The 24,438-nt window shown below is 39.2% G+C and overlaps 1 protein-coding gene and 1 pseudogene across 1 annotated transcript; both read left to right on the plus strand.

Annotated features, from left to right (window-relative positions):
* The first annotated feature begins 129 nt into the window (after positions 1-129).
* On the plus strand, positions 130-4,646 carry LOC115670734 (non-functional NADPH-dependent codeinone reductase 2-like; annotated as a pseudogene).
* Positions 4,647-17,901: 13,255 nt separating this feature from the next.
* LOC115670714 (serine/threonine-protein kinase BRI1-like 2) lies at positions 17,902-21,653 on the plus strand. The gene has a single exon (XM_030592049.2). The coding sequence runs from the start codon at positions 18,139-18,141 to the stop codon at positions 21,541-21,543; it is 3,405 nt and encodes a 1,134-aa protein (XP_030447909.1). The 5' UTR covers positions 17,902-18,138; the 3' UTR covers positions 21,544-21,653.
* Positions 21,654-24,438: the final 2,785 nt, after the last annotated feature.

The following is a 24,438-nucleotide window of genomic DNA, read 5'->3' on the forward strand; positions in this document are numbered from 1 at the left end:
TAGATTGTGCATGCGAATGGCTAGAAGAGATGCGCAAAGGAAAAGAACTCTTCCCATCCGACCACAATCCACATGTGATGAAAGAGCTACCTTCATTTATTTTGGAACCACATGTTGATGTTTCCTTTCGCAAAAAGGGTCCTGACATTGAGCGTACTCTCATCGTTGCCTGCCACAGCAAAATGCTTCACTTTTCCATGCATCATCCAAGCTTTAGAAGGCATTAGGTACTCTCGAAATGTCATGTCATTGTCGTCCGGTACCATTCAGAATGCGATACATATTAAGTGAGCTAACTTTTCAGATTTGCTCTCTCTCCTCCGAGCTTGCAAACAGGGGACTCAATAAATTTAAACTTAGACCTCCTAATATGATTAATTGCGAGATTTGGCGGAACACTGCCAATTGCTCTAAAAGTTTGATCTGGTAGATGAAGACATGATTTAATATTTAAATAATCTAACACTAGCATAGGCATGATCTATCTACAAATGTTACAGCCAATCGCCGAGGCCAGCGAGACGAGTCCATTTGGCTTCCTCACTCCGGACGAGTTCTACACTCGCCCTAGGGACATAGCTAGATCTGGACGAGCGGCTGGCGAGCGATGCCGACACTCATCCATGGCCACCGTCGGTGTCATTCGGCTATATTTGGTCTGCATTCTGAGACTGAGATGGGGCTTTCGGTTTCTGTTTTTTCCGTGATGGCATAGAGAGTAAGGTACATTGATGGGGTTATTGTTGGCTCGTTTTTTGATGACTTGTTTGAACGTGCTGAGAGGAATGCAAACTAACAAGCAAAAGCATCCCTCTCAGCAAGCAAAAGGTTTGATTTTTTATTGGAAAATGAAACAGAGTAAAGCACACAAGTCGTCGAAGAATAATTTTGATGTTTTGCTTGTTAACTATAGCATACATGCTAGCAAAACGTTTGATTTTTTTTCATGGAAAATGAAACAGAGTTAAGCACACATGCTCGCATATGTTAACAGATGGCAATGGCCATGGACTAGCTCTGATTCTGTCGCGCAATTGAGACCTAGACGGGTAGAAGAAGAAGAAGAAGCAAATTATTGATGGAGGAGAGAGGGAGAGCGAGAAAGTAAATCTGAAAAATGGGCCCTCACTTCATATTTGTCGTATTGTCAATGGCACTGGACCACAATGACATGATAATCGGGACTACCTAATATTTTCTCGAGCCTTCTGATGGCCACTCACATCACATGAATTATATATATTATTCCATGCCGATTGAAATATGGTTACAACAGGATCTAATACGTGGGATGAAAAACGATTCATTCCTTTAGTTTAGCTCCCGTCTGTATCCCGCAAAAAGTACGGACAAACATGGCCAATGTTTTTATTGCTGAGACTCAGCTCAGCAGGAGCGGCAAAGCGATCCCGCTTCTTGGCTTCGGAACGGTCGAGTACCCATTAAGCTCTTCTGACAGCGTGAAGGAAAACATACTCTATGCGATCCAATTGGGTTACCGACACTTTGACTCGGCCTCGATTTACCTGTCCGAGCAGCCCCTCGGAGATGCTGTGGCTGATGCCCTCGAGCTCGGCCTCATAAATTCACGTGAGGAGCTGTTCATCACCACAAAGCTCTGGCGCAGCGATGCGCATGGCGACCGCGTTGTCCCTGCGCTTGAGAGATCCCTCAAGTACAATCTCAGTTAACATATGAATCATACCAGCGCCATATTCGCGCATTTCATTATCCTCGTTTTCACTACGTCCGTCGGTGTTTGTGTGTAGGAATCTTGGGCTCGAGTACGTGGACCTGTATCTGGTGCATTTTCCGGTGAGCACGAAGCCAGGGGAGTGTGAGATTCCGGTGAAGGAGGATCTGCTTCCGTTTGATTATGAGGGCGTGTGGAAGGCCATGGAAGAGTGTCAGAAACTGGGCTTGGCCAAATGCATAGGAGTGAGCAACTTCTCATGCAAAAAGCTTGAGAAGCTGCTGAGCATCGCTGAGATTCCTCCTGCTGTCAACCAAGTGAGTTTCTGTTGGTCCATTGAAATTCATGTTTCCTTAAAATTGCTCTAGAAAAAAAAAACACATGTTTCTCATAACAAAGAAAAGCTACAAAAAAACATATTTTTTTAATTAAAAAGGTTTATTTCAAGTCATGCATTGCTCTTCTTTTATATGTTCATTCAGTCTTCATGTGCGATTTTGACTTCAAAACAGTTCAAGTTCGCTATGTGTGTTGAGTAGGAGCTGCTGAGTTTGGAGGGTAAACCTTTCTATGTTCTAATATTTTTTTGGAAGAGATGGGAAATACCATGGCTCAAGTCATTTTGACGCTTCAGCCAAAACGGGAAAAGGATCATTCTGAATTCTGATGCGTTAACATGTTCGTGGGATTTTGCCTAAAACAAAGCTCATCCCCTCTCTTTCTCTATCTCTTCCTCCCTTCCCCTTCCCCTTCCTTCTATTCCCAAGGGCTACAGTGTCCATGAACACCGCCGCGGCACTGTCCATCCTGTTGCAAGAGAAAAAATGATCGATCAATAAAATAAATACAAAAAGAAATAAATCAGATACACTAGGAAACAACTTTTAGGAATCCTACTCAAACTAGGAAAGCTCTAGTCATACTATGAAACTTACTAGGATTAGATTTCTTTACGAGCTCAGACTCGAGAATGTTCTCAACACACCCACCATGCCCGAGCCATTGCCCTCACTGAGCTTGCAGGCGCTGTCGCCGGGCCAGTGAGCCCCCATGTCATCCGTGCCCCTCTGCGACTTGCAGGGGGGGGGGGGGGGGGGGGGGGGGGGGGTGGGCCGGCACCGGTGAAGGGATGTTGTCGGCATCGCCAATGAGGCTGCTGGCGACAGAGGCAGATGTGAGGAAAAGGGAGGAGAGGGTTAGGTTTTGGATTTTTTTTCTCTTTCTCTGTTTTGTGCTTTGTTCATGATAGATTTACTAGTGTATAACATAACTCACAAAACTCGTCATTAAAAATGTTTGGTTGGAGAAACCATCCGACTAACACACAGCCCTCTAAATTTTTCATGCATAAGTGTGTTAAGGCACATTTAAAACCTACATGGATGGCAAAGGCAACGACATAAAATCTCCTAGGATCCTTGCGCCCCTTGAAATAATGCAACACTTGAAGAATTAATGTATCATTTAATTATCGATAAAGTCTAAAATTGGTAACTTGAGCTCTGCTCAAGAACATCATACACAGGAAATCTTACATCATACCATGACAAAGAAAAATATTGGAGGCACTGAGATTATACGAATAATGGACAACATTCATTGTAGTATAGACAATATGTAAGTGTTATCATGATTTTTTTGCGTAAACAAGCGTGAAACTTACTATAATGAAATAAACATTTTTTCTTTTAAAGTGACTAGTTTCAATCTTAAATGAGATGAATCGTTGCTCGGACTTTAACAAAAGGGTGTAATTCTTATTATATGATTTAAATGGGTGTGGTTGCATCGTGTAGGTGGAGATGAACCCTGTGTGGCAGCAACAGAAGCTAAGGGAATTCTGCAAGGAAAAGGGAATACACATCGATCACTGCCTACTCTCCGTTGGGCGCCAAAGGAACTCTTTGGGGGACCAATAGAGTGATGGAATCTGAGGTGCTACAAGAGATTGCCAAAGCCAAAGGGAAGACGCTTGCCCAGGTTGTCGTCCATCTCTATCCACCTTGTTTGTTTATTTATTCGAATTTGATGATGCTATGCGTACGAATACTGATTCAGATGACTAATGTAGACACTTGGTCCTTTTAAATCAGTATCCTAGGCAGCTAGGCTACGGTCCGTTATAGATACGTAACATATGAACCCTATATTCCATTTAGTTACAAAAAGAGACTAAATTTTACCCTCACGATGCCACGTACTCACTTCCTATACCATATGTTACTATTTCGTAATATTAGATCACCCCATCGCATGTAAGAGATCTAACGGATCACTTGATCACTGTCCAACAATTAAGCTAGAATTAAGTAAAATACTAGAACATTATTCATCTCTACTTATATCTCTCTGATTATTATCCTTGTACATATGTAACCGAGCATACTCTTTTCTCATTACATACATGAATGTGTTTCATACATGGTTAAGCTCATATCTTGGCATATTATTGGTTTGCATGAAGGTTTGTTTAAGGTGGGCATATGAGCAAGGAGTCAGCGTGCTAGTGAAAAGCTTCAACATAGAGAGGATGAAAGAGAACCTTGACATATTCGACTGGAGCTTGAGCCCTGAAGAATTGAACAAAATTAGTCAAATTCCGCAAAAGAAAGGATTGGTCGGACTTGAAGTAGTATCCCCAGATGGTCCTTTCAAATCTCCTGAAGAGCTCTGGGACGAGGACGTCTAATCAAGAATCATTAATTGCTTCACTTAGTTCATTCAACTTGAGACTTATTGAATGAGTTATCCTAAGACAGTCGAACCTTAAATCCTAAAGGAACGCTAGTCCCTTCTATTTTGCAGTGTTAATCCGTTATTGTGCAGTGTAATAGAAAGGTGTTACAAACTGCGCTTATTGAGGGGTGCTGTAAACGGTATTACATGACTAATAATTATTTGACAGCATCAGTCAAATCACTTTTATCAGAAATATTCATAAGGATTGACAAGCTGTTTCACGTTAGAATATGGAATGCAACGGTCGCGTACAATGCCTTTGTTTTTTAGACAGTGCGTGCATGATAACAGGGCGAAATATTTCATTTGTGACATCTGCAGGGCGGGATCAAATGCTCTGAGTTTGAGCTCTAGCCCAACCGATTCGTCCCAACTATATCAAACTCAGGAGATCATTCCTTGCCAGGTTAACTTCGATGTTACTAATTTTTATCCCAAAACATCATGTAAGTTTCTTCATTATACCCCCCACCTTCGACGCTTTCTCCTTTGCCCTGTACTCAACGTTGGACTATGCGCAACTGCGCTGCTGGGCGATCGCCCCATTTTCAACTGCACACTTGAGAGTACTGTGCATCTCCTTGAGCAGGGCAATGGCCCATTTGAAACGGCCCATTGTCGAAACTTTGAGACTTGACGATACACCAAGCCCTTCCAAGTTCAAGGAGCTTGACTGAGCTCAACCCCTTAAATTTCATGTTGAATGGCTGCTTTACGTGCTCCCTTTTCCTTCACTTTAAATTTCTTATAAATTTTCTTTTTCTTTTTATACAACTATATAAAAAGACTTAATTACTTTTATTTAATTAATAGTCAAATGAAAACATTCTTTGCTTAATACTATCAGTTTATAGGGAAAATTCCAAATAAGAATATGAAATGTAACTCGGTTTAAAAAAGGGCCTGAAGTGGTCATGGCAATTTCAAATAAGAGTCTAATCTCGCCGGCTGGCTAAATATTCTGACTGGTGAAGAACATTTTCGTCTAAAGACAATTTTAACCTAAATTTTAGTTGAATTAGATTGAAAAATAAAGTAATCTATTTTTTACAAAATAAAAAAATACAGGCGGGAGGGTTGGGTTTTGTTTGTGTGTTTTCTTTTTCTTTTTATAAGTTTTAGCTTTTTTTTCTTCTTTGTGGATTTTTTTTTATTTTTTAACCAAATTTAATTAAGATTTTGTGTAAAAATTAGGATTCATATCAAAACGACATCATTTTAGTGCTTTAGTTAACCTTAACGACATGTAGGACGGTTCGTGGGAGAGATAAAATATTAAAAAAATTTACGTCAGTATTTTTCGTTAGTCAAATTAGACGAAGTTAGTAATCGAGTCTTGGGTGAGGGCCTACAAGCGCTCGCCGACTGCTGGCGAGGGTCACCTCACCCAGGTCCTCGCTGTCGACGAGGTTATGCTCTTTCTTTAAGACCGACATGGCCACTTCAGGTGTTTATCTGAAATAAAATCCACTTGATGCCTTATTTGAGAAAATGAGAGCACTTCAAACTCTTATTTGAAACAAGATCCACTTTAGGCCCTTATTTAAAAAATGAGGATATTTCGGGCCCTTATTTGGAATTTTCTTCGATTTATATGATATAGAATAATAAAATCATGACTTTTGATAAAATTTAGTCTTTTGTTTTAAGTTAAATGCTAGCATATGAATTACTTTATTGTGTGTTCAAAGCAAATGATACTTTAAGAAACATACATAAAATACTGGCTAATTAAAATTGCTATTATATTTCACTTTAAGTATATGCGACACTCTAGATTTTTCCTATCCTATTGAATTTCCTTTTATCATTTCACCATTTTATGTTGATATAGTACTAAGGGTGAGCGATTCCAGGTTCCGTACAGGTTTCATTTGAAACCTGAAACCTACCCATGGGAACAAGTTTCTCATTTTTTGGAACTTGGAATCTACTTTACATACCTTGAAACCTGAAACCTACTTTATTACAGGTTCCAAGGTCGGTTCTAGGATCTACCAGATTCCACTTGTATTATTAATTGAATAATTACGGTCAATCATCACCTTTAATGACCACCACTTGCTGTTACGATCCATTGATCACAACTTATATTTAGATACACGAAGAATATGAAACATTAATAAGGCTCCGTTCGTTTGGCGGAAAATATTCTCCTTTTGGAAAATATTTTCCCGGAAGTCATTTTCCTGGAAAATATTTTCCCGGAACATAATTTTCCGGTGTTCGGCGACCAATATGAAAAAGTTTCGAAAAATATTTTTCGCCGGCGAGCCAGCGGCGGCCGGCGACAGCGGCGGCGACCGCGACCAGCGGCGCGGCAGCGACCCGCGGCCGGCGACCCGTGGCGGCCGCGGCCGGCAGGTGGTGGCGACCGTGACGACGGGCGGCCAACGGCGGTGACCGGCGATCAACTTCCTCTCCCACGGAAAACATTTTCCCTCCCATGGGTAATTTTGCCTTCACTTTGAGGGAAAATGATTTCCTCTTTGTGAAAAGAGGAAATCATTTTCCTCAAAACAATGAAGGATTTGGGGGTGGGGAAGGAAAATGTTTTCCCACGGAAAACATTTTCCGCCCCCGAACACCGGAAAACGCGGAAAATATTTTCCGGAAAAATATTTTTCCGCAAACGAACACAGCCTAAGTCATAAAATGAAAGCTCAGACTAGTGATTTAAGATTATACACTCATCATCTAACGTCATGGAACACCGCAGGATCATACGAAGATATAGACCAAAAAAAAAATACAAAAAACTTGTTTAAGGTTTCAGGTTACTGATTTCAGGTGCCAAATTCTACCTACCTAGAACCTCGAACCTACTCGTCGAAATAGGTTCCCCAATTTTTGGAACTTGGAACCTACTCTGCATACCTTAGAACTTTTATAGGTTCTTGCCGGTTAGGTTCTTAGGTTCTACCTTGGAATCATGCTCACCCTTATATAGTACTCGGTATTCTTTCTTGTGTGTAGTAATAAGAAATATTAATTGAATCATCAAGTCTAGTACATTGAGAAATTTACATTCTTTCATTTTTTATTCGTTGCAATCTTCCTAGATGTGAACCACCAAGAGAAAACTAATGGATTACTAAGCAAACACTTAGCGTAGGCTCTTCCAATCTCAACTTTGGGGTGTCGCAACATTCCCAGAAGTGAATCACCAAGAGAAAGCTAATGAATTACTAAGCACAGACTTAGCGCAGACTATCCCCGGCCCACACCAATCACAACTTTACGATTTTAATTTAATTAATAAAAAATGCAATATAATTCGTTTAGAAGTCACCACTAATTAATTGTGGGTACATTGAAAACCCAAGTAAAATGTGAGAGAATATTTTACTTTTGCGAAACAGAGATTTCATGAATACGGAGATTTGATTAGACTAGATAAATCTAACACCATTTTAATAAATTTTCTCTTTTTTTGAAAGATATTTTGCAAGTAGTCTTGGACAATTTTAATCTTAAGCTGCTAACATATGATGGATGATCACGAGCGTGTGCAAATAAGAATTTAACTCAATAAAACAAAACGATAAATAAATTGCAAAAGGATTTGAATAACCTTGATACACTAGGCAAGCCAAAAGCTCCATTATGTCCTATTCATCAAGTATTCTGCAAAATATTAACTAAAGACCAAACAACGTATGCATGACCTAGACACGATTTCCAAATGCAATGTCGATTGATTCTTTTGGGGTTTTTCTTATTTCGGAAAACTAAACTATATGCAATACATGAGATGCGATCATTAATTAAATCTATCTACATTATGTGGTTTGTATCTAGACACTAATGATAAATTAGGTGGCTCACGAAATGACATGCAATATGTGACACGCTTATTATAGAACTAAAAATTTTATACGAGATATGTAAGTAATATTTTTTGAGATTTTCTGATGAGTTAAAATACGAAACTGCCTAATTTACATGATGATATCCTAATTAAAACTAGGAAATAATTTATATTAAATCCTAATCTAAATTAGGTATTTTCCTAAGTACTACATGATTACTAAAATAGGCAATTTTAAATTAGGAAGCTTAGGTTAATGCATTCTATCCTAATTGCAAAATATTTTTTTTTATTTTGTAATAAGAAAGTTCCTTTATGATGACATATAATATGTAAGCCCCACATAATTAAATATTCACTACGGCCAAAATAGGAAACAAATTTAATCGGGGATCCAATCTTTAGTCTCAAAGATTAAAACTCCAATTATCATAAATATCCAACGATTTGAAAGAGGAAATTTCCTATTTGAGGAATGCCTAAAGTCTCACACCAAATCAAGTTAGAATCAAATAATCCAAATCAGAAAATCAAATATTCGAATTGGGTTTAATTTAGGAGATTACCTAATTTGGAAAATTGGTTTCCAACATGACCAGCGGCGAGTAGGTCAGGGTAATCGGCACAACTATCGGCGTGAGGACTCGTGTGGCTAAACTCGCAAGATTGGTGCCGAGAATTGGAGCTATTGGATCAATGCTCGAAGCTCACTGTAGGGCAGTGAAGGTTCGCGGAGTTGGCGAGGACTGATTTAGCATTGGTGTTGCATTGCAGGGACGCCGGGAAGCTGATGGTGATGCCGGAGAAGCTGGAATAGATCGGGCAAGATACGCCTAGGACTGGAACTTTGTTGGGCTGCTGATTTCGCTACTAGAAGCGACACCGGGATGCTACTGGAAGGTCGGGGTTGTTGGTTCAATCGCCGGTGCCCGAGTACAGCCACCTCAATTGTGAACTCAACCTCCTAAAAAAATATTGCTTTTCTCTTCTTGTGGATGTGTAAAAAGCCTCTTTTTCTCTATTGTTCAACCTCTCAATTATGAACTAACATTTTCAATTCTGAATCCTCCCTTAATCTCAAGAAAACTAATCTTTAAGAATGAGGTCTCTTGTAAGATTACTTTCCTATTTTGAACTAAAGGTGTATATGATATACTCAACTAAAGGAAACCTCTCTCTTATACAAAAGGATTTAAACATTGATAATATAAAGTTTGATTGCTTCCCAAGTTTGCTTTAATAAATCAAATTTTCCAACTTGGCACTCTCGTCTTATAAATTTCGGCCACTTGAAGGACTAATGGGCTTGTTCTTATTCTTCATTTTATGGGCTTAGTCCAACTAATTAAGCTCATAACCCCCTTGCCTGAGTCCATTAAAATGCAATTTATATGGGCCTATTACTATTAAAGCAAATGATCCTAGCATGCAAGTAAAAGATTAATGATATTTTCTTGTTTAGGGGTTGGGGTTGATCCTTAATTTTCTATATAATAAATAACTAAATGAGTTGCCAAAATTTTGATGTTAACATGGGGGTTTAATCATGTAAACATGCAATTTAATTTATTTTGAAGTCGCCACTAATCTACTATGGTTCAATTAGAAACCCAAATAAAAATATGGGAGAATGTCTTAGTTATGCGAACTAGAGATTTTATTGATACGGGGACTTGGTTATGCTATATTAATCTAACGCCCTTTCAGTACCTATCTTTTAATTTAAAAAATATTTTACAAGCAGTCTTGGTCAATTTAATTCCTAAACCACTAACACATGATGGGTGATCATGTGGGCGTGCAAGCAATAACGTAGCACTCAATAATCAAAGCGAGAAATAATTACTTGAAGGGATAGGGAAACCTTGATTCACCAAGCAAATCAAAAGCAAAGCTCCATTATGTCCAATACATCGAGTGTTCTGCACAATGTTAACTTAAAGCCAAGCAGCGATGCAACGTAATGCATAAAGAATTGAACAAAATTCGTCAGATCCCGCCAAAAAAAGGATTCCCCGGACTTGAATTTGTATCCTCAGATGGTCCTTACAAGTCTCCTGAAGAGCTCTGGGATGAGGAGATTTAATCAAGAATTATCATTTTCTTCGATAAGTTCATTCAACTTGAGATGTGTTGAATGGATTGTTCTGAGATTGTAAAACCTTAATGCCTAATGAATGCTAGTCCCTTCTATCATAGAACATCGTAATTATGTTCACCCTTCCTTTAAGAGTGTTATTTTGAGGTGTTTCAATTTGTATTGTTTGACTAATAATAAGCTAGCCATCATGCACGCTCTTGCATGACGGCTTTTGCGCTGTTCAGACTTTGGTGGATGGAATAAGTAGATGATTAAGTTGCAAATGCTTAAACCAAGAATGTGAGGATTTTTCATATTCATTCTAATCTTCTAGACTTAATTACTTCAAAGAGTTTCATATCTTCACAAATTAATTACCTCAATTTACCCTTAAAAGACCCTAAATATAGTTCCACCAACCAATAATACCAGCTTCCATTTCCTTTTCTTTAACTATCTTATAACTTATCTTTCTTTATATACAACTCTATAAAAAAAAAGTTAATTACTTTTGGGTAAGAAAACATTCTTTTCTGAATATTGTCGTTATGTAAATACACAAAAGCAAGAAGTCACGACCTTTGATAAATTAAAATTTTAGTGTGTTTAAAGAAAATCAAATTCCATAAAGCATAATTAAAATACTCACTAACCAAAACTGACTTCAAAAGTTCACGTTAGCATAGTCAATACTCCGGAATCTTTCATCTCGGCCAAAGAATGACATTTACTATTTCCATTTTTTACTAATGTATTACACGGCATTCTTTCTTGCGTGCAATAATATGAAATATCGATCAAACCATTAAGCCAAGTAAGTTAAAAAAACTGCAATCCTTCATTTAAATTCTACCTACGTCGATGCGACGAATCACTGTATGTCAAGGTAATAGTTTGCTATGCTAGATTGAAAGAAAGAGAGAAAGATGTGAAAATTGGAATTTGATAGACAAAAAAGTTGCATGTATTGTTGTTTTCGGGGTCATAGCCAATCATTTGGAATAAGCAGAAAATGCTGCAATAAGTAGGAAGTGATATTAGAGGGGCCTATAGGCGTGCCATGGACGGCAATTTGGTCATACCTTTTGATTCCTATTAGCATCAAAAGTCACACCCCTCTTTTGGTCTTTCGCGTTTCTCCAAATTCACGGAATAAAAATCAGCAAAAGTTAATCATAGGATTTTGCCTTTTCGAAAACAATGGGAAAAAGTCACATAGCCATTGTGGATAAGAATCTCTTTGCCGTTTGATCTACTCGATTATTTTTTACAATTGACCGGTAGATAAAAATGCAAAGGCTCGTCAAAGGAAGCATATGTATAGGACCGAATCCATTCAATTTGTAACTAATCCTTAGCTTTTCGAGCAATCCTTCATCGGCGGTTGTGAATGACTGATTTTTTTTTCAATCTTTTTCAATCGTAGGAGCAAGTAAAAAAGATTGGGAAATAGAACCATCTTTTCATCTGATTGATTCGTTCTCAATGGCCATGAGATGATCATCTTAGGGTGATCATTTTGTGAAGTTTTCTAATAGATGTTTAAAATGTTTGGACCAACGCGATGTGAAAAGTTCAGAATCTCATCCTTTCATCTTTGGGGATAAATTCATTTTTGGTCCTCTAAATTTTACTGTTTTTGCGATATGGTCCTTTAAATTTATTTTTATACAGTCAAATTATCTACCTCCTTTTTTTTTTTTTGCTAGAAAAATCATCTACCTCCTTGACTTTATCTATCCTAGTCCTTTCATCAATCACCATTACAAATAATGAGAGAGATAGAGAGAGACCGGGGGTGTTGCGCCCTTTGACAATGGGTGCCTTACTCTTGTAGGAGCAAGTGACCCTCTCCAACGGTCGTTGGGGACGACAACTCCTTTTACCGCACGCTCTCTCTTTATCACTTGTCTCGACATATTCGTTATGTATCATGTCAACAATTCTATATCACCAAATTTAATAGTATTTTAATATGGATTAGCAAATAGACTTGATTTAATTGAACAAATTAAGCGAAACAAATGGGGAACTTGATTTTTTAAAGCTAAGAGTCCAAATTGCACATATGATGGGAAAATAGAGGATCAAAATTGTACTTAACTCCCAAATTATTAAGACATATTTAAACTTGGCATCTTTGCAAAGTACCATAAACTCTGACGAAAGATGAATGGCGTTTACTTTTCGAGTACATTTTCCTTCACTTTCTTGTTTTTCTCCCTAACTACTTAATCTAGCAAAAGGTTATCTCTTGGCTTTTGCAAAAATTAAGTTTTAAATTTGCCCAAATATGATCAATACGACACTATAGTTTTGGCCAAAAAGATACCATTTCACGGTGACTCAATCAGGGTTTGACTCCCGACCAAAAAAAGAAATTAGGGTTTGATTCATCTTTTATCACCACTAACATCTCTTCTGATTTGTCTTTCGCTGAACGCGGTTGTCACATTAAAGTAAACTTCTTGCTGCAATAAAATTTTGTCAAGTTCAAGGCAAGGAAACCAGGTAAAATCTCCAATTGCATCTCAATTATCGTATAAAAGAGCCAGCCCGAACCATCATAGTGAAAAGTAACTTACGTGAAACGAATGATGGCAACGACTTTTGTTGCGGTCAAACTTCAATCCACCGTCATGATAAGAGGGGGCCCCCAATCAGTGGGGAATTCAATCATCTTCTTTGTCTGTATTACGCTAATGAGTGACAAAAATCTGCGAGAATCGTCGATGCCGTGGAACAAGGGCTAAGTCGATTTGGATTGCACGAATACCCATGGGAACGAGATTACACTAGGAAGCACAAATGATTGATTGATTCGATAACCCACCATAACATCTCCATTTGCGGTTCAAAAATCGAGGTTTTAGTTGTTGCCTATAACAAGTCTCCCGGATTTATTTCCTTGACAAATCGCAATTTTCTTTCCCATATTTAGACAAATATGAGTGGAGTCGAAGGCAAGCTAAACAGGTGGAAACGCTTTTGCGCATTTATCGCATTGCCAAAGCTGCAAAACTTATAGAAAGCGAAATGTCAAAAGTGGTAGGTCACAAATTATACGTGACAATCGATATTTATGGACTTGGCCCATGTGAAACGGGTGATTGTTACAAGAGTGAATTGCGAAAATTTATGAGCTCGGCCATCGCCAGGGGTGGACAACTTTTTCATGTTACTCCCACCATTTGTCTCCTCCTTTTCTTTATCAATTAGAGAGATGCCAAAGTTAAGAAAAAAAAAATTTCCCATTTTCGTATTCTTAGAAATCGAAAGGACACGTATGTAAATCTTATAGCACATGTTGCTTTCTTATTAGTGCCGTAGTTTTTTTCTCCTTTTAATAGAAGTTTCGTGTTTTTCTTTGGGTGCATGATAGTGCTTCTGCCGAATGTCTTTTTGTCAAGTATTCTAGCAGTATAAACTCTGAAGAACCTTAAATGCCGTCGGAATGTCCCTTAATATCGTTAGCATCGTTCCTCGAGTACTTCGTTCCAATTGATCATCCGATGATATTGCAAAGAAACTAGACATGAACGATCCTATCTGATCGTTTTGCTTTTATAAATCTTATTCAAGACGCATCTAGACTGTGAATAGCCAGGAAAAAAATCAGACAAGCTTCAGCGATACGACGCTCTGAATTGCATTCAGCAAAGTAGTGAATTAAATGTTAATTTCCATTAAATTTATGTGATGGTGCAAGTGCATATTTGATCTTTTTCTTCTTCCAGAGAATTTTATTTGATCTTTTTTACACCCTTCTCAAGCAATTCCTCTTTTCTTTTCTTAACAAAAGATAAAAATAGTTGGTCTTCATAATATTATTAGGAAGAATGACATAAATAGCCCCTCAATTTTGACTTAATGTTCAATGTCATCTTTTGACCTTGTAATTCGTTCAATGTTATTTTTGAACTATTTTTAAATATTCGATCTACTTCTTAATTTTTCAATTTGTTCAATCTAGTCCGTCAATTTTCCGTAACAAAGTCAAATAAGTCATTCGATACTATCAACGAGTTTTCATAATCATACTATAGCCCAGATTTTATAGTATCTTTTCATCTCAAATCCAATTCCATGGAACCAGTCCCATCAAGCTTCACTTGACACCCAGCCACAACATCTCTGCTTGGCCGAGTCACCTGCAGCAAACCCAACGACTTCTAGTGCTCCACACGATGGACCTCCATCTGCATTATTAGACTAGTTGATTTCATTAACTAATACTTTGCAGGTTTCCTAGCATTATTGTGGCTCTAGTGGCATTAACCCAATTATTCCCAACATTCCTAATCTCGACGACGCAAGTCTAACAACACCGGCTTTTGCTGCCATCCCCCTCCTGACAATTTAGAGAGGAATTTAAACTGGGATTGAGGATGAAAAGATCGCCCAAGCTGTACCATTCGATACAAACTTTCCATATTGGTTTTTGTCCATCAAAATTCCCCTTCCATTGCTACATCAATTGCAATTTTGTCCTTGCAAGTTGGAAAGAAAAATTCTTTCTTTCCCTTTTTTGGGGTTGACTGATTAACGCTTGCCACCAATCTTTCTTGTCAAAGTTTGTTACCAAATCCATCTATTGAAATTCTCTCCGTTCAAATATCTCACCAGCCCATTCGCAATTCTTTCTTGAAAGTTCTCTCCATTCAAATATCTTTTGACCATTTTTGTTGCACTTTTTTCGACTTTTGTAGATAATCGAATGCAATCAAATCTCTAGCCACCCATTGCTTGTCCAAGTTCATCCATCACTCAAATTTCTGTTGATCCACGGTCAATCATTATCTTGTGCCCGTCTCAATTTCCCTACTTGACATTATTACCACCGAATGTGATGCAAAATGGTAAGCTACTGGTGACGAAATACTAAAAATGCGAATACACAATATTAGCGGTTCGGTCCGAGTGAGCGGGTGGGTGGTTCCACACCTAGAACTAGAAACCAAACCGATACCCACCGATTCCAATTTATTGGAACCGGGAACCGATCCCTTAGGAACCACCGATTCTGGGTCGATTCGATCTGATTCCAGGTGGTTCTCGGTTCCTTTGTACACCCCTATGAAAATCCCAAACTTTAGGTCTTGTCCCAATTTTACGGTCCAGTCACAATTTTACCCTAAAATTTGTACAGTCTCATAAAAAATCACAAATTTTTACTTGAGTCACAAATTTGCCTCAATTTATCCTTCGTTCAAAATTTCTCGTGGACAACTGAGAGATAAAAAACTCCCAACCACGAGCTATTCGAGTGTCCTGAGTGCGAGCTCTTCAATTACAAGAGATAGAACATTCTCAAGCACAAGAGATTGACAAGCGCAAAATCACTAAGGGCGATTTTGACAGAGGGTTAATAGAAAACAGATTTGGGACTCAAATAAAAGTTGGTGATATTTTATTAGACAAAAAAATTAGAGTGAAATTGAAACTGGATCTAAAAGTGTGATTTCTCTGTGAAACAAAAAAAAAAGTTTGAAGTAGAATTGGTACTGAACCTAAAGTTGAGAGTTTTTTATATGACAAAAGGTAGAATTGAGATAAGAGCTAAAATTTGAGGTTTTTTTGGGTAGTAGGGCAATATAATAGTAAAAATATAACGTCCTTTAGAGTTATATTGGATTCATAGTACTTTTCTTTTTAAAAAAATAAGCGTTTTCATAAGTATATTTAATAACAATATCAATTTATCTACATATTTCTCATACTTATATTAATCAAAATCTTGGTACTAATATTTTTAGATAGATTAAATTTCAAGTTGTCGTGTTTCGTGTTTTCTTAATTAGATTTAGTTAAATCTATAAATTAGAAATTTCAAATAGCAAGAACATCAATCGAATACACCTCTAAAAAGGTTCTACTTTTACTATTGTAGAGATCATAAGTAAAAATATTATTAAATGGAATTATTGAAATATTTACAAAGACAAAAAAGTTAAAAAAAAAAGTAATAAAAAGATAGACATACTTTTTGTTGATTTAGGAAATAGATTAACATAAAAAATTTTTAAAATTTGGGCAATAATTTAACTACGAAAACTTTTGACTTTTTTATATAAAGTTGACAGACTAGATTGAACAATTGAAAAGTTAGGGTCTACATTAAATATTTAGGAATAGTTCAAGTACCATATTAAACGAATTAAAAATTCAAAGATGATATTACACGTTGGCTAAAATTTAGAAACTATTTGTACCATTTTCACATATTACTACTATAGTTAATGTAGTTGTGAGTTTGATAATGAACATGCCAACCTAGTTCGCTAATTATTTAGAAGGGATGTGACTATATAATTTGGTTAATCTATTCTTAACAATTCATCCCAAATTAAGCACAATCCATAGACATGGAGAAATTACTCATTTCCATGATTTTTGGCTCAAATTATCTTTGCTAAGCTTCTTACTTAAATAGTTCATGAAGTGAATAACTTTAATTTGTAAATCAATAAATTATTCTCACTCAAAGACCATTCTAAGAATTTCATAGTTATTTACCAAAGAAGACAATGAATTCCATCGGAGGGTTTCCCAGAAAGAAAACCAGAGGTGGACCCATAAACCAGCTATAAAGTGAAAACTTTCACGTCAAGATTTGAGATTGCGATGAACCAAAGAGTTTTTTAGGGCTAGAACAGAGGAGAAAAGGCAGCATTTGAGGAGGCATCATCACCTCCAATTCCATTAACAACAGAGCTCATTGATGGTGTTCCTCCTTGTGGGCCTTTTCCCCAGATACATTATTATTATTATAATTATTATTCTCTTCTCCTTTAGTTTTTCCCACCTTTTCCACTTTAATTTTCTGTGGACAAACGATCCAGCTTCAGATTTACTGGTTGAGCTCCATGATCATTGATTCCCCCTCCAATTTCAACATGTGGGCTCCGCCCCACACCTCCTAAACATCATCTCCCTCACCAAATAATCTCCAACAGTGCCAAACTTGGGGAAGTATCATATGTGTTTAGTGGATCGCTTCATGATCTGATCGCGAAATTAAAGTTGATCCTCACGTGGAACCGAGGATAATCAAACCTCAGAACTCTCCACCCTGTCCTACACAGTAGTTGTAAGACCCTCATACCCATATATTCGTTTTTCATGGAGAGGCCCTTTTGCTTTTGTTAAATGATAGTTTTTCCATACACAAGCATGACTGATGTCTCCAATCAGAGACAAACTCATTCCTCCATATGAGTTGGGGAGGACCACTGTAGCATAAAGTCGAGCACAAAGTATCTAGCATCCCATTCTTATACCCTCACTCAGTCACTCACGCCTTGAAGATTAGAACCGAAAAGAAAGACATTCTCACGCTCACTGACAGGACACTGACCGAGTACAACTCTTTTGAGTCTTGGATCAAGCACTACAAGCTCCCACATACTTTCGGTTTAAGCCCTGAGGCACGGATCCTTGGACATAAGACTTTGTCTGTGGAGCCCAGCAAATCCTTTTGACCAAAAGTCAGATCAAGATCAATCTCCTCGCTCAAATTTCACACACACTCTCTCTCTGTCTCTCAGTGCATCTCCCCCACTCGATTTCAACCCCAGCTCTTTTCCTTATTCCTCTGCACGTTCACTCCTTTTGCATTTGCGAAAAAAATATAAGGAGGGAAGAAGGGTTCTTTGCCTTCTTTTCCTAAAGCTTCCCTCCTCTGCTTTGCACCAACAAAGTATCATCATTCTTACACATCCCCTCTCTCTTGCTCTCTTGGAAAACCCACTATTGCTTTCTCTGCCGCTCTCACTCTCATTCTTTCAAACGTGTTCCAGAAGAGTTGCTTCTTCAATGGAGACCAACCCAATTCATCTAATCTACCATGTCTTTTTCATCCTCATTGGACTTGTCTCTGTTTCCACAGCCGAACAGAGCACTTCCTCCATGAAAACGGATGCAGAAGCCCTGATCTTGTTCAAGAAAATGATCCAGAAGGACCCAAATGGAGTGCTATCTGGGTGGCGGCTCAATCAGAATCTTTGCACTTGGTATGGAGTCACATGTTACTCAGGGAGGGTCACTCAACTTGATCTTAGCGGCCAGAGTCTTGAAGGGACGATGTCTTTCGACCCTCTGAGGTCCTTAGATATGTTAACTGCACTCAATCTGTCATCAAACTCCTTCGCTATCAATTCAACCTCCTTGCTTCAGCTCCCCTATGGTTTGAAACATCTTGACCTTTCTTTTGCAGGCCTCCTTGGCCTGGTCCCTGAGAATTTCTTTTCCAAGTGCCCCAATCTCATCGATGTCAACCTAGCTTTCAATAATTTAACAAGCTCGTTGCCCGAGAATTTCTTTACAAATGCTGATAAGCTTCAGGTTCTCGACCTGTCTTATAACAATCTAACCGGATCAATTTCAGGACTGAAGATCGAGAATTCTTGTGGTTCTCTATTGCAACTTGATCTTTCCAGCAACCAGTTCAACGAGTCCATTCCAAGCTCCTTTTCAAACTGCACCAGCCTCCAGACAATGAATTTAGAAAACAACATGTTCACTGGAGAGATTCCTCGCTCATTTGGGCGACTTGCTAGCTTGCAAAAACTCGATCTCTCTCACAACCATCTTACAGGGTGGATTCCTTATGAGCTGGGAAACGCATGCAACTCGCTACTCGAGCTCACACTTTCCTTTAACAACATCTCGGGGCCAATTCCATCATCTTTCTCATCATGTTCATGGTTGCAGAGCATTGATTTGTCTAACAACAACATATCAGGCCCCTTTCCAGATTCTATCCTTCGGAATCTTGGTTCCCTCGAGAGTTTGCTATTGAGCAACAACATCATCGCAGGGCCATTTCCTGCTTCCCTCTCATACTGCAAAAAGCTGAGAGTCATAGATTTCAGTTCCAACAAGTTTTCAGGTATCATACCACCTGATTTATGTCCCGGAGCCGCCTCGCTCGAGGAGCTAAGAGTTCCCGACAATCTCATCACCGGAAAAATCCCACCTCAATTATCTCAATGCTCACAGCTCAAGAAGATTGATTTCAGCTTGAACTATCTAGCTGGCTCAATTCCAGCGGAGATTGGGATGCTTGAGAATCTGGAGCAGCTAATTGCGTGGTTTAACGGCCTGGAAGGCGAAATCCCACCAGAATTAGGAAAATGTAAGAACTTGAAGAATCTCATCCTTAACAATAATCATCTTAAGGGTGAAATCCCAACAGAGCTGTTCAACTGCAGCAATCTTGAATGGATATCACTCACAAGCAATGAACTGACCGGTGAAATCCCACGTGAGGTCACGCTTTTGTCAAGATTGGCCGTTCTGCAGCTGGGGAATAACAGTTTGAGTGGTCAGATCCCATGGGAGCTGGGAAATTGCAGTAGCTTGGTGTGGTTAGACTTGAACAGCAACAAATTAACAGGAGAAATACCGCCACGCCTGGGGAGGCAGCTCGGAGCAAAAGCTTTGACTGGTATTCTTTCTGGAAACACCCTCGTATTCGTAAGAAACGTGGGCAATACATGCAAAGGTGTTGGAGGTCTGCTGGAATTCGCCGGGATTAGACCTGAAAGGTTGTTGCAAGTGCCGACCTTGAGAAATTGCGACTTCACAAGAATGTACTCAGGTCCAATCCTGAGCATGTTCACAAGATACCAGACAGTGGAATACCTGGACCTTTCTTACAACCAGCTCCGAGGGAAGATCCCAGAAGAGTTTGGGGACATGTTAGCTCTGCAGGTTCTTGAGTTGTCGCACAATCAGCTATCTGGAGAAATTCCTTCATCGCTTGGCAGACTAAAGGATTTAGGGGTGTTTGACGCATCACACAATCGACTGCAAGGCCAGATTCCTGATTCCTTCTCAAACTTATCTTTCCTGGTCCAGATAGATCTTTCCTACAATGATTTAACAGGGCAAATCCCACAGAGAGGGCAACTAAGTACACTTCCTGCTAGCCAGTTCGAACACAATCCAGGACTTTGTGGGGTTCCGTTACCTGAATGTCAGAATAACGAACCAGAAACAAACCCAGATGGGGGCGTCGGCACAAAAGGAAGAGCGAAGCCAGGGACTGCATCGTGGGCTAATAGCATCGTCCTCGGAACTCTACTTTCCGTTGCTTCCATCTGTATTTTGACTGTATGGGGGGTAGCAATGCGTGCAAGACGAAAAGAGGCAGAGGAAGTGAAGATGCTGAAAAGCTTACAAGCAGCACATGCAGCCACAACATGGAAAATTGACAAGGAGAAAGAGCCACTGAGCATCAATGTCGCAACCTTCCAGAGACAGCTGAGGAAGCTGAAGTTCTCCCAGCTAATAGAAGCCACAAATGGCTTCTCGGCAGCAAGCCTCATTGGTTGCGGCGGGTTCGGCGAAGTGTTCAAGGCTACGTTGAAAGATGGCTCAAAAGTTGCGATAAAAAAACTCATAAGATTGAGTTACCAGGGCGACAGAGAATTCATGGCTGAGATGGAGACATTGGGGAAAATCAAACACAAAAATCTAGTGCCTCTTTTGGGTTACTGCAAGGTGGGAGAGGAGAGGCTATTAGTATACGAGTTTATGGAATACGGTAGCCTAGAAGAGATGCTTCACGGGAGAGTCAAAACTCAAGATCGGAGAATACTTACATGGGAGGAAAGGAAAAAGATAGCACGAGGGGCTGCGAAAGGACTGTGCTTCCTACACCATAACTGCATCCCCCACATCATACACCGGGACATGAAATCAAGCAACGTATTGTTGGACCGAGATATGGAAGCAAGAGTTTCTGATTTCGGAATGGCCCGGCTTATAAGTGCTCTCGACACGCATCTAAGTGTAAGCACGCTAGCCGGCACACCAGGTTATGTCCCACCAGAGTACTACCAAAGCTTCCGATGCACGGCAAAAGGAGATGTGTATTCGTTGGGCGTCGTCCTATTGGAACTACTGACCGGAAAGCGCCCTACCGACAAGGAGGATTTTGGGGACACCAACTTGGTGGGGTGGGTGAAGATGAAGGTGAGAGAAGGGAAGCAGATGGAAGTCATAGACCCGGGATTGCTATCGGCAACCAAAGTCCTGGAGGAAGCGGAAGCAGAAGCGGAAGCGGAAGTAGTGAAGGAGATGGTGAAATACATGGAGATATCACTGCGGTGTGTGGATGATTTCCCTTCCAAGAGGCTAACCATGTTGCAGGTAGTGGCCATGTTGAGAGAGCTTGTGCCTGGCTCCACAAACGGAAGCAGCAACAGCACCTGAAACATCACGAACTGTTAATGTTCTCTTTCTTATTGTTTATGGTAAGAAGCTAGTGTCTGTATGTTTTATTCATATGTTAAGAATTAAGATAAGATCTTTTATGTATCAAATTCACAACAATTCCACTCTGCTGATGAACGTCGAGTGCCTATGCCATGACCCTCTCTACATTCAAGCCACGTACTTACCCAAATCGCATAGCTAAAGATTTAATTCCACGAATTCTTCTACCTAATGAAAGGGCGTTTGGACCTTTGGGTGCGGCATTTACTCAAACAGGTGAAGGTCATTGTCGAGAACACGGAATAACATGCCAAGAAAGCAGGCATCACTCAAACCAAACAAATATATATTGGTGAATTGCCATGAAGAGGTCGATGAACACTAACCCATTACCCATATGGACTGGAAGAAGACGACTGGTTGAGATTTTAGCAATAGTAAGTTATGATCAGCAGGACATTTTACCTTAATAATAGACATGATAGTCCAGCTGAAATTTCATCAAGATAATGGGAACCAACAGTGGAAATGCAACTAGAGCGACAATTTTCTTGCGAACTAATTTAGATTGGGGAGGGAGCAAGAGTTTTGGGCATTCGTCGAAAAGGGTCGATTTGGCTTTTGCTGCTAACGAGTGCATCAAGACCGTAAGCTGAGGTGGAAAGAACAGGAGAAGGTGGAGCGAATTTGGAGCAATCTCAGGGTACCACGGAAAGATTTAGCGAATTCTTGTTGAAACTCGTTTCAAACAATAAAGGAGAACTCACAAATGAAAGTAACCAAATGCGAGTCATCAAATGTGAAACGTTTAACTTTCATAGCAATTTAAAAAAATTAATACTATATAAAAGTTCAAGCTATTAACCAAGGAAAATTAATATTATCTAACTTTTTTACCAATGTGTAATTTCATCGTTGGCCATGTGTTCAATCTGATCCATTAGCTTCCCGTAGCAAATTCAAATCAGTCGTTTGATACTATTCACAAGTTTTCGTAATTATACTTTTTCCTAGATATTATAATTTCTTTTCGTTTCAATCATTTTCCCGAATGCTATTGTATTTTTACTTTTTAATCTTTATAAATATTGCGATAATTTCATTTAAGTAAATTTTAAGCTTATGATCTCCACGATAGTAAAAGTAAAAGCTCATTAAGTATTGTATCAGGTTAATATTGCTGCTCTTTCAGGTCTAGAAGTGTTTTAATAAGAATGTTTCGCAAGGACATTAATTTATCGATAGATACTCATACTTATATTAATATAAATCTTGTTCCTTATTTTAGTAGGATGTTAAAGAGAGATGAATATACTTCGACATGAATGTCCTTTTAAATGCTTAGAATTAGAAATAAACAATGGCATAAATGAAAAGAAAAGGAACGGAAAGTTCGTTAATAGTTAAGATAATCACTCAAACTCGAGGGGCCGATCGAGTGATAAACCTGAGAACGACTGGGGCCTAACCCACCCTATCAACTTTGGAAAGATACTTTTATTAGCTCTTTAGGCTTGACGTTGAGTCTCACTGCTTGGCCTGCAATTTTTTACAGCCTCGCCTTGAGTTCTCTCTCCGATCAAGTTTATCTCAAAACAAAACATATTGGCTCCGTTTGTTTCGCTAAAAATGAATGATTTAAAATTATTTTCCTAAAAACGATCACTTGTATCGCTTATAAAAATGGATGGATGAGAAATATTTTCATCGTCCACAAAATGTTTGGACATGATATATTGTCAATAATGAAAGCATTTTCTATTGACTAAGTGATTATTTTAGGAAGATATTTTTCAAATCATTTATTTTTCACGAAATAAACGAAGCCGAGGAAAACATTTTCATCATATTTTGACATTTGGTTCGCTTAGGAAAATGAGTCAATAGAAAATGTAACGGAAAACCTATGCTTAAATTCAGGAAATTAAATTCATCTTTATAAAATCAGAAATCATTTTCTAAAATATGAATAGATATTGGTGCTTGGACTCGAAATTATACGCTTGAGCACGGAAACCCCAACATTGTCCCCAGCGTTCAGGGCCAGGTCTCCGGTGCCCAGGCCCAGGTCCATCAAGGCCAAGCTCGCAACCCCAGTGCCCGTACCTAGGACCCTAGCGCCCGTGCCTAAGTCCATCGAGGTCAAGCCTGGGCTTGAAGCCCTGATGCCTCTATTCAATGCTCTGGCACTCGAGCCTAAGTCCACGAAGGTCGAGCGCAGGATCCCAATACCCGAGCTTGGATCCTCAACACCCGAGCCTGGGTCCATAAAGGTCGTGCTAGGGTCCCTGACACTTGAACTCTGGTCCTTGGCACTTGAGCTTCAGTCCACAAAGGCCATGCTCGGGTCCTCAGCACTCAGGCTTGGGTCCCTGGTGCCCGAGCCAGGGTTTATCAAGGTTAAGGCCTGGGACCCCAGTGCTCATGCCCGAGTCCATCGAGGTCGGGTCCGAAACCCCGTGCCTTCGCTTGGGTCCATCAGGGCCAGGCTCAGTACCCAGTGCTCACACCTCGGTCTATCAAGGCCGGGCCTAGGACCTAGGTGCCTATGCCCGATCTCCGGCTCCTAGGTCAAGGTCCATCAAAGTCGAACCCAAGACTCTGGTGTCCATACCCGATTCCCGATTGGTCATACACAAGTTACTAGCACCCGAATAATGTATATTTATTGAGAAAAATCTAATCAGAATTTCCACACCAAATGACAGAAAATATTTTCCAGTTCATTTTCGAGTTTCAATAAAATACCGAAAAATATTATCATTTTCTTGAAAAATAATTTCCAAAAATGTCATATTTTCCACGAAACAAAAGGAGTATAAGTAAGCACCAAACTAAATAATTTTGTTTTCAACTCTTTTTTATGTTATTATGATACCATTTTTATTTCCT

The sequence above is a fragment of the Syzygium oleosum genome, unplaced genomic scaffold, assembly GCF_021117445.2.
Source record: "Syzygium oleosum isolate NSW1041296 unplaced genomic scaffold, Sole_v2.1 Sole_v2.03, whole genome shotgun sequence".
Taxonomy (NCBI): domain Eukaryota; kingdom Viridiplantae; phylum Streptophyta; class Magnoliopsida; order Myrtales; family Myrtaceae; genus Syzygium; species Syzygium oleosum.